The sequence below is a fragment of the Calidris pugnax genome, unplaced genomic scaffold (genome assembly GCF_001431845.1).
Source record: "Calidris pugnax isolate Ruff unplaced genomic scaffold, ASM143184v1 scaffold38, whole genome shotgun sequence".
NCBI classification, from domain to species: Eukaryota; Metazoa; Chordata; class Aves; order Charadriiformes; family Scolopacidae; genus Calidris; species Calidris pugnax.
The window spans coordinates 19,871,868-19,884,879 of record NW_015090995.1 but is presented as its reverse complement, the minus strand read 5'-3'; the positions used below and the strand labels follow the sequence as shown (position 1 = coordinate 19,884,879).

The window sequence follows — 13,012 nt, the reverse complement described above, 5'->3', positions numbered from 1 at the left end:
GCTCAGGGAGGTTGGAGTCCCTCCAAATTCGGTACTTTGTATGGGCTAATTGGGAAAAATCAGGACTTGTTTTTCTGACACGTATACACATTTCACAGGGCTGCAGAGGGGAGAGTATTGAAAGTTGGCCATTCTTGTTTTGTACCCTGGAGGCTTCTCGCCACAACCAGTGGTGAAAGAGAACTTCTGAAAAAGAAGAGGAACAAATCCAAAAGAATATCAAGTGAATACACTAAATTATCTCTGACACTGGTACTCTTTACATATACGTGCCAAAATACACCCTTGTCCTTCTTTCCTGACTTTCCATTGTTTGCAGCCCATTGCGTTGGTCAAAGATGACTTCCAGATAGGACACTGGGACATCTGTTGTGCTTGGTGTTAGTTAGTTGTACTAAGTATGGCTCCCATGGCAAATGGCTGTGGAGGTTCTGATGTGTCAGTCTCATATAGCAAATCAGTAGCAAAAATTGCAGTCAGGTCCCCTGGTACTCGTAGGTCTTCTCTTTCAGCTAGACTGCTCCCCTGGCCATTGAAGTATGACACACTTGAGATGGGTTATTCCACTAATCCGTTTGCTTTTCTCTAATACAGAACTCTTCCCTAGTGGGTGCACTGCTTTCAGGAAAATCACTCCCAACATTGATGAAGAAGCTGCAATGAAAGAAGATGGTGGGATGATGGATGTACATTACAGTGAGGTGAGGTCCTGTAGTGCAGACTACAGGATATTTGATCACTGATTGACTTTTAGACTTTGTTCACATGAGCTCTAACAAATTATAGTTGTGAGCTGGCATTTGTAAGGAAGACTGTTCCATGGCAATTTCCCAAGAGAAATCTGCATTGAAGGATTTTCTGTGTACAATTCAATAGGTAAAACCGGCGTAAGTGCTTGGTTCCTTTGAAAGGCTTTTCTAGCACTGAGACTGAAAAAGCTACACCCAAATCTTTGCCTGCCATGTTATGCAAATGCTAATTTTGCCAGCACAGGGCAGCACAGCTTGATAATTCCCTGGAGGGTCACAATGGAAGTCAAGCTCTGCCAAGCGAGAGGTCAGCTTAGGTTCCCCTTGACTTAGGGCTGTGCTGCAGGACACCACCTTAGCAGAACAATCCCAAAACCACAGCAGAGCACTGGGGAAGTGGGTAGATCCTCCCGTGAGTCATAAAGTCTGACGATTACTTCTGCACCGTCCTTGTACACCTGTGTTGGGTGGGCCATGTGGCTGAGCAAGGTGGCCTTGCAGCCCAGCTGCCCAATTGCCCATTCATCAAGACTAGGCTTGAGGATTCTTAGCATCACATCCCACTGCTATTGCACGTATATTCCTTGTATGTGATTTTTAGACATGTATTTCTGACTTCTGGTGCTGTCATCTCCATACCCTCCAAGAGTTTTGGCATTCTCCTGGCATAAATAACCAAAAAATATACTTGCTGGCGCTTGTGCTAATGATTCATAAAGAATGAATGAACTTTTAAAAAAGAACTTGTCCTTGCTCTCCCCCCTCCAAAAAAAAAAAAAAAGAGAATACCTTTGGAAAGGCCAGGAACACACATGGTGTGGCTACTTATATTGGGAACTGTTAAGGTACCTGAAATTAAAATGTTTTTCTCTTGTAACTTGGACTGTCATTAACAACATCCACTTGGTTGCTCTCATAGGAAGTTCTGGTGGAGCTGCTGGAGCAATGTGTAGATGGCCTGTGGAAAGCAGAGCGTTATGAAACAATTTCTGAAGTTTCCAAACTGATCATTCCTATTTATGAAAAGCGGCGTGAATTTGAGGTAGGCATTTGGAACTAGTTTGCACCCATCAGGTGATTTCCTAGATCAAGAAACTAAGAAACAAACAAGATGCTTTTTAGTTTTTGAGGTTATGAGTTAATGAATTGGTGTCAGTAAAGAGCACACTGTGCTTCATTGATGGTAATTAAACAAATTAGTGAAAGCAATGGTCTGGAGGGTAATTATTAAAGCTAAAGACACAGAAGACTCGTGTTTACTGAATAATTCTCACCTTCCTTCCCCTAAAAAAAGCTTTCATCATCCCATATGTTTGTCAAAGCCAGATTCTTTTTGAGACTTGAGTATTGTAAGAGTTAAAAACAGAGTGAGAATGGTTCAGAGAAAGGAGTAGATCTGGAGGTAATTCAGTGGCAAGAGGAGAGGAAGGAAGAAGCTGTTACCAGCCCTGGCCTTGCTCCTTCCCCACACCTGCTTTGCGAGGCTGCTGCTCACTGCTCAATCACACTCCCCTCTCCCATGACCCTCCTCCACATCAGGACAGCATCCAACTCTATAACTGAAGCTAGGGGAAGCATTGATCTATTTTTTCCATCATAAAGCTGTTTTTAATCAAAAAAAAGTATTTCTGGCTAAAATGCTGCCGGCTGCTCTACCCTTAAAGGCTCAGTCAGGGACCATGCTGAGAGAGCAGCTCAGCCTTCTCTCTAAGGACGGTGACGTTAACTGCTGTCTGCAGTACCCTTCATACCAGAAGCTTAGCACGCGCTTAGGACTGAAGCTTTTCAAAGGAAACTGCATGAGCTCAACCTCTTTAGAAATTCACGTTTGAATTCTCCCAAAAGATTGTGTTCAGATATTTCAGTAGCTTCCAGTGATAGCTAGAAACTTCCCGCTTGCAAAATCCTGCTTTTAGTGATGTCAAGATTTGATTTCCAGAAACTTACTCAGCTGTACAGGACGCTTCACGGAGCATATGCGAAGATATTGGAAGTAATGCACTCAAGGAAGAGGCTTCTTGGCACCTTTTTCAGAGTGGCCTTTTATGGACAAGTAAGTATATAGACTGTCTCACCAGCTTCCCCTCACCAGGCGTCCTGGCTCCTGGACCTGCTGCTCCATCAGACCTGAAGCTGAAAAGCCTGTGGGCTCCCCTCCCTGAGCGGTTCAGTATCACACCCCTGAGCTGAGGGCTTCTTTCTCTCTCAAGGAGCACTTGACTTCTAATAAAGTTTATGATCAGTACCCCTGAAACCATCCTGGGTCTGTAGCTTTGAAGACCAGAGTCATTATACACACGGAACATATCTAAGTATTGACTTTTGCTGAAGCAAACATGTTTTATTTTTGTCCTAATCTTATCTTCAGCTTTGGATATGTAGAAAGTAAATAAGGTTAGCAATAGATAAAAGGAAACAACTGCTAGCTTGGCTTTCTAGAAGCTGTAGAAGTAACTGGATCAGCTCCTAACTCAAGCTATGTAATGTCTCATCCTGACAACCTGTATTTGATCCAGTTATGCACTTTAAAGCTTTACTGGCTTTACATGCCAGCTTCACAGAGACAGTTCTAGCACTCTGTCACAACCTCTGGAACAGCTCACCAAAGCATGAAGCTTTCATGCTGTTTCCATTGCAGGGAGGACTGGTGATGCAGGCACGACCTTTAATGCAATTTTTTCTCTGTTTACAGCAAATACACCAAGTTCCAATTCCCTGAATACACGAGGAATGAAAGCAGAGGGAACACATTTCTGTCTTTATTGCTTGAAGTCCCTCTCAGCCTACACAAAATCCTTCTCTTTATGCTTTTCTGGTGGCTCTGCTGTCAGGCCTTCTTCAATACATGTGTCTTTCTGCTCCTTCTCTGTGCCTTGTTTTTGTGGTTTTGCTCCTGTTTGCCTCATTCCAGCCTTCCTAAAAGTCAACCACTGGCCAGACTTCCACATTGTTTAGATTTCTCACTGGTCATACTCAAGCCTTTGTGCTCAGCGATGACTCGTTTGTGTTGGTTGAGGAATGTTATGATTTTTTACACAATTTTTGACGGAACCTATTAAACGGGCCTAGTTCAGACTTAAGGCAAGCCTTAGCCTTCTAAACTGTCTTGACATTTGAGACTATTAGTAGAAAGTTGCTTTCAAAGAGCAAATCTAAAATAAAGTTTTCCAAGTGAAGAAGCCCAGCTATTCCTCACTACTTGTTTGTGATTAATGCTAGGCATTCTTTGAAGAAGAAGACGGGAAGGAATACATCTATAAGGAACCCAAGCTGACAGGCCTCTCCGAGATCTCCTTTAGACTTCTTAAACTTTATGGAGAAAAATTTGGGTCGGAGACTGTAAAAATTATCCAGGATTCTGACAAGGTAAACTGCATGAAAATAAGTAACGAAAGGCAATGAGCAGTGAACACCAGGGCCACGTGCTAGAGAAGGCACTGATGAATGGGACAAAAATATCGATTGTATTCAAATACTGTTCAGGGCCTGGGACTGTGCTGCTGTAAGCTCTGTGCCAGCGGGGCACAGAAGGATGAGCTTTGCTCTTGTGGAGCTGAAGATGGAGGTGACAGAGCATCCCTTCCTTCTGCCAGGAGGAACGGAGGAGTCAGCCCTGTCTTCTGCCCTCTTACAAGCACCTGTGTCCAGCAGCCTCCGTGCATCCTCGTGCTGCTGTGTTGCGTAGCTTGACAAGTTTTGGTGCTGATCTGGCTGCTCCAAGGTGGAAATAAAGAGTTGGGAATTAGATATGGGCAATTGTAATCCATATCTCAGTAAGCCTCATTGTTGGGAGGCATCAGGAGCCAGCGCAGAGGAGCAGATGAAAGCAGATGGAAGCGGAGCTACTTCTTGTTACTTTCACAGCACAAGTCTAGAAGAAAATCTTTCATGGCCTTGCACTGTAACTCCTTCCTTTCATAGAATCATAGAATCGTCTAGGTTGGAAGGGACCTTAAAGATCACCTAGTCCAACCATCAACCTAACTCTGACAAAAAAATAAATAAGAAATAAGCAATAATAATAAAAAAAAAATCACTAAACCATATTCTTGAGGACCATGTCAACCCGTCTTTTGAACACCTCCAGGGATGGTGCCTCAACCAGTTCCCTGGGCAGCCCATTCCAATGCTGGATAACCCTTTCACAGCGTAAAAATTTTTCCTAATATCCAACCTGAACCTCCCCTGGTGCAACTTGAGGCCATTTCCCCTTGTCCTATCACCTGTGAGATATGTCCCTATAACTAATAGGAGATATGTCCCTATGGACTATCCATTTATGGACCCTGTAAGGGCTGTTCACAACCTTCAGGTTGCACCCATAGATATGTCTTGGGTTGCTGAAGACGATGCTTGGTGATCCCAAAGCTGGGTGTGTGGCAGCCTGCAGATCTGCATGCACAGTGCAGCACTGCATGAGCATCAGCTCATGGCCTGGAAGCAACAGGGTCAGATTAGGAGGATTAAGTAACTCAGGCATGTGCTGCGCTGGTGGGTAGGGTGATATGACTGCCTGTTCCAGATGCACCTTATTTGGCCCTAGATGATGTATTTCCTGTGCCACCCCTTGTTGTCCTGTGTGGTTGACGGTGGTTGATGGCCTTGCCACCACAAACGAGGTCAAAGGGAGTGTTTTTTATGACATTTGCCAGCATGCGATGGGGCTGGGTTGGCAGGGAATCAGATTAAATCAGGTCCAAGTAGATAAATTCACCAATTATAAAGTTAATTTATTAACCTTTGTTTTTCTAGTAACTAACCCTCTTATATCACAGGTCAACATTAAAGACCTTGATCCGAAGTATGCCCATATTCAAGTGACTTACGTGAAGCCCTATTTTGAAGATAAAGAAATTTCTGAAAGAAAGACTGAATTTGAAAGAAACCATAACATCAACAGATTTGTATTTGAAACTCCTTACACTTTATCTGGAAAAAAGCACGGCAGCGTGGAAGAACAGTGTAAAAAAAGGACCATTCTAACTAGTAAGTACAAGCATCTGAACATGAGACTCTATGTATCAGCAACTATTTTTAGATTCTTTTAGCTCATAGAAATATCCCAAAAGAGTCAGAAATTCTCTCAGCTACTTAATCAGAATTGTGGTGACAACATTCTGTTTGATAGGGGGAATTCACCTTATATTTCAATGTGCAAATTTTTACAGATTAATAAATCGTGCTAATAAATTATAGCCTTGTTCAGGATTTTAGTTACCGAGTGAAACCCTGAGGGCAAGGATCTACAAAAGAGACCTCCTATTTGCTGCATGACTTTTCAATCTATAAACTTCCTTTGCTCTTTCTCCTAGCTTCCAACTCCTTCCCATACGTAAAGAAGAGAATTCCGGTCAATTACGAACATCAGGTTAATTTAAAACCAATTGATGTTGCCACTGATGAAATCAAAGACAAGACGGCGGAGCTGCAGAAGCTCTGCTCCGCTGCTGACGTTGACATGATTCAGCTGCAGCTCAAACTGCAGGGCTGTGTCTCTGTGCAGGTGAGACCTGTGTCCCTTTTAAAATTGCATTATATACGCACCCCAGGGTGAGTCGGGTTTTCACATTTACTTTCCAGAAATCATTAACTGCCTCGTTGGCAGCACCGCAGCCATCGCCCTGCCAGCACGGCTTGCCCTGCCGCCTCCATTAGCTAATTAGTGTTGTGGCCAGGGATGTTTGCGGTGTCGAGTCCAGTGTAATGCTGAAATGGATTTAATTCTTGAAGACTGTACAGTAAATAAAAAATCAGGCACAAATAATCTTTTTGTGAGGCTGACTTCTTCAGCTGGATAAATGGCCTTAAGACTCAGATCACACTGCTTTTCCAAACAGAAATAAGAGGAAAGTATGAGGAAACAGTTTGCATCTCTCTTTTTTAATCCCTCTTTATCTTTCGGTCTTAAAAATAAAAAAAAACCAGATGGAAAAACTAATACTCAAGTTTTGAATCTTCAGGTGCCTCCGGTGACATTAGTAATGCAGAACTGGTGGCATTCAAATAATATGATAATGATTCTTGGAAAAAAAAAAATAAAATTAAAAAAAACCCTGTTATTCCCTTCATAACTTCCTTTAACAACTCAACAGAAGTTCTAGCATAAATGATTTCTTTCTTCTTTGGTTCTAGGTTAATGCTGGCCCTTTGGCCTATGCCAGAGCTTTCCTAAGTGACAGCCAGTCCAGCAAATATTCTCCTAAGAAAGTGAATGAGTTAAAAGAAATGTTCAGGTAGGATTTCTGATGTAATCAAAACTAGCCAGCTGGCTGGAACGTGGTACTTGCTTTTCTTATGTTTTTGTCTGTCTCCAAAATCAGCAGATGCTGAATGCTCAGGTGTGCCTCATAAAGGTGCAGGTCTCAGAGGGTTATGGGTGCTCAGACAGAGGGAAAAAGCCAATGTAATGATGTATGTCAAGAGTTCCTAAACTCAGGGCTGTGATCTCCCTGCGAGTGGGTATTGGAGGTTACAGTGTGAAGAAAGTGTGTTTGAAAGCCAGAGGTCTGACACTCTTGTGCTCAGGAATCTTTCATACTGTGCATTGTTTCCCAATCTTTTGAAACAGATTTTTTTACTATGTAATGACAAACTTGAAATATTTTAAAGCAAATCCCTTCCCACTTTATGGGGGACCAGCATTCTTGTTTCTGTTGCTAATTATTAAAGTGATAGGACTCACACAGGTCTTTTTTTAACTCCTGTCCCTTAGGGTAGGTTTTACCTCCCACTTGAAAGTGGCCCCCAGGATATAATCAGGCAGCTCCTGCTTCACCTCAGGATCATGTGCCTTTCCCACACTATTTTCTGAACTCCTTGGGAGCAACCAGTTGCCCACCAGCTCCTGGAGTCATTTCTAGGTGCTGGTAGCTCCTGTTTTGCTTGTTGGATACTGTACAGGGAAGGCAGCATTTGGGCCAATCCTATTTTCCTTCAGCGTACGGAGTGACGTAGCAAAGCATGGAACAAAGAAAGGCACAATCCCTGCAAACCTGCCACATGTGGATGCAGAACAGAGGGAAGGGGGTTTTACTTTCCAGGCTTGCAGTGTAGCCAGAAGCACAAACACAATCTCTATTTCCTGCAAAAAAATCCCAGAAAATCCCACTTCTGCATCTATTTTCATTATAGTCTATAATGAACAAAAAATCAGTGTGTGAAACAAAGTGAAGAAAATGAGTAATAGTGCCAAGAAAACAATATTACAGCTCTCCCTGACCTAGATTTCCCTCTGGAGGGTGTGCCTGCTCTTTGTTAGCAACTTGACCTCAAGCACATGTGGTCCATCACATCCATCCAAATCTGTCTCCCCTGGGCCTGACCACCCTCTGCTCTGCTGGCTGGGCTTTGCTGGGGTCTGCAAGCTTGTGTGTGGTTCTACAGCCCGAGCTGAAGGTGTGAGACCACCATCTTCTGAGGACCCAGGCTTGAAGGAGCTCCAGCTGAAAGCCTAGTACCTGTGTTGCAGTCCCTCCCCCATGCCCTCACCCACTGTGCCAGGGACCTTCCTAGAAGGTGGCTTGTCCCAAACAGAAAAAGAGGGTGGGGAGGTGGAAGAGATTTGCCTATCTATTGGGTTGTTTGCTTTGGAAGATGACTGGGCTATTGTAATGGCAAAGCTCATTCCTTTCCTCCCCCAGGAAGTTTATACAAGCCTGTGGAATTGCTCTGGAGCTCAACGAACGACTCATTAAGGAGGATCAAGCGGAGTACCATGAGGGGCTGAAATCAAACTTCCGGGATATGGTGAAAGAGCTTTCTGACATCATCCACGAACAGGCACGTAGGGCATGGCTGGAGCCCACCGCGGTGGTGCTCTCTGCTTGGGACCAGCTCATGCTCAAAACTCATTGAAAACTTGATCGATCTTCATGTTATTTAGCTAGATATAAAAACGCCAGTCACTGAACATGAAAAGTAAATGATACACTTGGTGGATTCCTAAAAGGGGTTTCTGTTGGTAGAGGGTCTCAGCCTGGGGTTCATACACAGTGTGCTTCAGGGTGGAGCCTTTGCTGACACGTACCATTAGTTTCCTGGCCGCTGTGTTCATCAGAAATCCTACGCCAGGTTTTTTGTCTCATGTTTTCTACATCGTAAGAACCCTGTGATAAGTCACAGGAAAAAAATCATCTGCAAAAATTTCCATTTCCTGAGTTATATCCATCTTAAGTTCTTTTATTTATTTATTTATTTTAATAAAAAGTCTGTTTTCTTTCAACTTTGGCCTAGTGCCAACGTGCTATTTATATGCGGTTAAAATCTAGTTTGAAATATAAAGTAATAATGTATCTGACTTATGTTTTAGTATTTTTTTCGGATCTCTCTAGGAAAATACATTTGAAGGGTAGCATCAGAGAGGTGAGAGATTCAAAGAACTGTTGCACGTCTTCCCAGTATCGTGATGTGAAATTAGATGAAAACTGTCTTTCTGAAGGAATCCCCGTGCTTCTGTTCTTTAAAAAGAAAGCTCATTGTAGATTTATATTATCAAGCCCATAAGATGAACAGTGCAGACTGCATTGTGATTGATAGTTCTTGAAATGTAGAAGGACATTTTCAAAATCTCCCCGTTACTCCACATACAGTCCGTGTGTGACTTAATTAAAACTGCAACATTTTCAGTTGCTAAAAAATATATAGGCAAATCCCACAGTAAGTTGAGCGGTTGTTCAAATGAATGCAAAAATGGGCAAAATAATACAACTGCACCAGGCTGCTATTTGTACATTAGGCTTATTTACAATAAAACAATGCTTCTAGGAACCAAACAGAGTCTTATTTTGGAAGAGTACAATTTCATCTCAGGGAAACAGTCTCATGATGGGGCTGAATTTTTTTATAGGAATGCAAGGGAGGATGCGTTTGAGAATAAGTGACTGCTGCATCCCCCTTGCTTTTGTTATTTCCCTCTTATTCTGCTCATGACCACCATTTTCTTAGTGTGAAAACGATGAATTTTGCACATTCGTCGTGCATTTTTTCCTGTACATCACCTACTATATACCTTCCACTGGTGAGTTTTGGCCAGTGTTCATTCACAGGAGTTGCCACCTGCTTATTCTAAGCTCTTTGCAAGTAAACCTTTCCAAGGCATTTAATTTGCATGCAGCTGCTGGAACTTTTGTGGTTTCAGAATTCTGCAATAGTCAAATCAGAAACAAATCACTCAGTTCTGCCCCGCCGTCGTATAATAGTTGAGATTATCTTAGAACAAAGAAGGATTGTTAAAGCACTCCCCATGATATAGATAGATTTACAAATTCACTGTGGTGTTGTCTTTGGTTAATGGGCAAAATATTAGAGCAACTGGAATGTCGAAGTGAAGGCCTTGCTGGGAAGGATATACTTTTCACTTTCGTCTTACATTAGGTCAAAAGGCAACATTATTTAGATAGCTGCTGGCTTGAACTTTGTATTGCCGTGAAATTACCTTAGTATCTAACAAATTAAACTTAATGGAAAACGTTTTGCTCTTCTGCAAAATTACACAGTTGAACTTAAAAAGTATATTACATTAATTTGGGGCTCGTGTTACAAATAACCTATGCTTTTCTAAATACGGTCAGTGCCCCAAAACACGACAGGCAGCGCAACTGGTTTGAGATGGTGGGGCAAATGTGGGGTCAGCCTGTGGCCTGTCTGCAGATATTTTAAATTAGGGAAATGTAAACACAAAACAATTGATAAACTCCAGCCAAACAACAGGTAGAGGAAGCCTCAGCGAGTGGCAGAAAACTAGATGCCCAGAGTCCGTTTTTGATGCCAGTAATCACAGTTTTACTAATGTAAATTCAGGCTGACTGAATTGTTAGCTGACTTATTGATGGGTGAACCAGAGGGTGAGACACAAACACAGCTCCAGCTCGAGAGCAGCTCAGATGGTCCATGTAGATCCTGGGCTGTAAGACCTTCCTTTGGGTGATAAAGCCCAAAATCTTGCCCCACAGCAGTGAACGTTTGCTGGGTTTAGCTGCAGGAACTCCCTGTGCTTACCAAAAAACACTGTTAGAATTCTGCCACTGCTAAGATATAATCAAAAATTGCTGTATGGACAATTGTCTCTTTCCTACACTGGATAGTTGTAACTAAAAATAATCCAGTAATACACAGAACGGTGTATACATGAATACTGCAGAAATTGCTAAATTACTCTTCTTTCTCATTTTTTTTTGTTATGCTGCCTTTGCGAAACAGCTTTGAAGACAAGGTTGGCTATCTCTTTTGCATGCCTTTCTTAAACAGCTTGATTATAACAACTGAAACTTTTACTGAATTTGCAAGTATTTTGTTTTGTCTAGATCTACCAGGAGGACACGATGCATTCGCCGTGGATGCACGACTCCCTACACGTCTTCTGTGCCATCAGCGGAACATCTGGTGATGGAAGTTACTGTTCCCTCAGACCCACTGCTGAAATATAAACATATCACCCGTATTTTACAGAGCTTTCTCAGGAATCCTTGGAACTGTAGAAAGGATGTTTAAGGAAATCCACGATGAGCAAAGATTCGGTTGGGTTTTTTTTTTTCCCCCCAAAAAAAAAGTTGCTATGCTTTCAAACAGGGTGCTTGCTTCTTTTGCTGAGCAGCATTGAAAGTGCCTGGACATTGCACCACTGTGCTTGTTTTCTACTAATTTTTTTTTTTTTTTAAGCTAAATGTATAACAGGACACGGAAAGGCGGTTATGGAAGTATGTATGGAATTGCTGAACTATGAATTGAAACAGTAATGGTACTGTGTAAAGTTGTACAATGGAATATAATAAAATGTAAAAGAACTTTGTAAATAGAAGGAGCATGGAGTATACAGAAATTAGCATTATATCATAGTTGCTGCTAAAAGCTCTGTCGAAGGGGAAATTGTAGTCAGTATTAAGAGACCTTCCTCATCTAAAAAGTGACTTTGGGGTCCAGGTGCCCTCATTGCACTCAGACAAGAAGAGTAAACTTGCCCTAGTCTGGAATAACTAAAACCTAAATCAGAAATGGTAATTTTTGTACATCCTCTGAGCAGATAGTTCTAAAGTAACCTCCCTGAGAGCTGAGTTTGCTGTAGCTGATTTCAGTTTTGGCTCACCCTTTGCGGCTGCAGGAGGATGGATTCTACTCACCGAGGACAACATAAGAGATTTGTCATTTGACACAAGTTTTCCTATTTACCACTCATGGTCTCACACAAATGTAAACTCTGAAGACACCTTAAATTGAGTTGGAAATTATAAAATGCTTTAACATCTTTCAGAAAAATTATGATAAACTTTGAGGTGTGCTTTAAAAAAATAAAGAAGGCAGCACGTCAGAATAACTCATAAAAAAATGAAGTTTTTTTTTAACATCAGATGACATGCATGTTCCCTCCTTTTAAACAGATCTGTTTTCTGAAAGCCTGTTATTTTTGTCCTGCTGGCTGGAGAAAATGTCTTTTCCAGAATTCTTTTATTACTTCTTCCCCTCCCCAAAGCAGGAAGAAGAAAACATCAGTAATTCTTTTATCCAGCAACATTTATAAAATCTGTGCTTTTCAAAATCCCATTAATTGTAAATATGGTTCCAGTAGTTCCAGTAGATGGGGTTTTTCAAGGATATGTAACAAAATGCTTATAATAAAAGGGCTCCATCTGGGTATTTAGCTTGGCTATCGTGTCTATACAATGTTAAGCTCCTACTTTCTGTAACAAAAAATTATCTTCAAATCATAACTGGGCCAACATTTCAAAATGCTTATTATGCATGATTCTAAACAGCTAAAATTGTCGTCTGAGAAAATAATGCGTGATCCATAAATTCAGCCATTAGCTGTTGCTAGCAAAATACAGATGTGCCTGTGTCACAGACCACACTTCTGCTTGTGTGCGCTTCTATGCCAGGCAGGCTCTAAATTTAGCTTAACAGAAAGAGGAAGAGAGACTAGGATGTTGTTTAAATGCAGTCGCCACCTTATTGATTTTCGTCTTTCAGCAAATAATATTTAAAGGCAGATAGTGAGAGTTTTCCAAACTGCTTTCCTAAAAGGTGGTGAAGCTGTTTGAACAGTGGATACGTTACAAGATCTTTTTGGAGCCAGTTAAACTCTCGATGTTGGTAGTAAAGGCATATCTTGGGTACAGTCAGCAATGGTGAGATGTGTGGAGAATTGCAGTGAAGTTCTTATTCATGGGTTTTGATGTCTTTAATTTCTGAACTAACATTGTGGGCTGATTTTTTTTAATGGCTATTCCTCATTTTTACTGAAATTCCAGTGAAATTCTTACTCATATCTT

The 13,012-nt window shown here is 41.7% G+C and overlaps 1 protein-coding gene across 1 annotated transcript in view; it reads left to right on the top strand.

Moving 5' to 3' along the window:
- Positions 1–12,390, top strand: part of DOCK11 (dedicator of cytokinesis 11) — a 105,936-nt gene extending 93,546 nt beyond the window's left edge. Inside the window, exons 46-54 of the mRNA XM_014954935.1 lie at positions 595–701; positions 1,669–1,791; positions 2,689–2,802; positions 3,969–4,115; positions 5,525–5,735; positions 6,062–6,252; positions 6,882–6,982; positions 8,390–8,528; positions 11,051–12,390. Coding sequence (XP_014810421.1) covers positions 595–701; positions 1,669–1,791; positions 2,689–2,802; positions 3,969–4,115; positions 5,525–5,735; positions 6,062–6,252; positions 6,882–6,982; positions 8,390–8,528; positions 11,051–11,173 — 1,256 coding nt within the window. The 3' untranslated portion in view covers positions 11,174–12,390. The remainder of the gene's footprint in view (positions 1–594; positions 702–1,668; positions 1,792–2,688; positions 2,803–3,968; positions 4,116–5,524; positions 5,736–6,061; positions 6,253–6,881; positions 6,983–8,389; positions 8,529–11,050) is intronic.
- Positions 12,391–13,012: the final 622 nt, after the last annotated feature.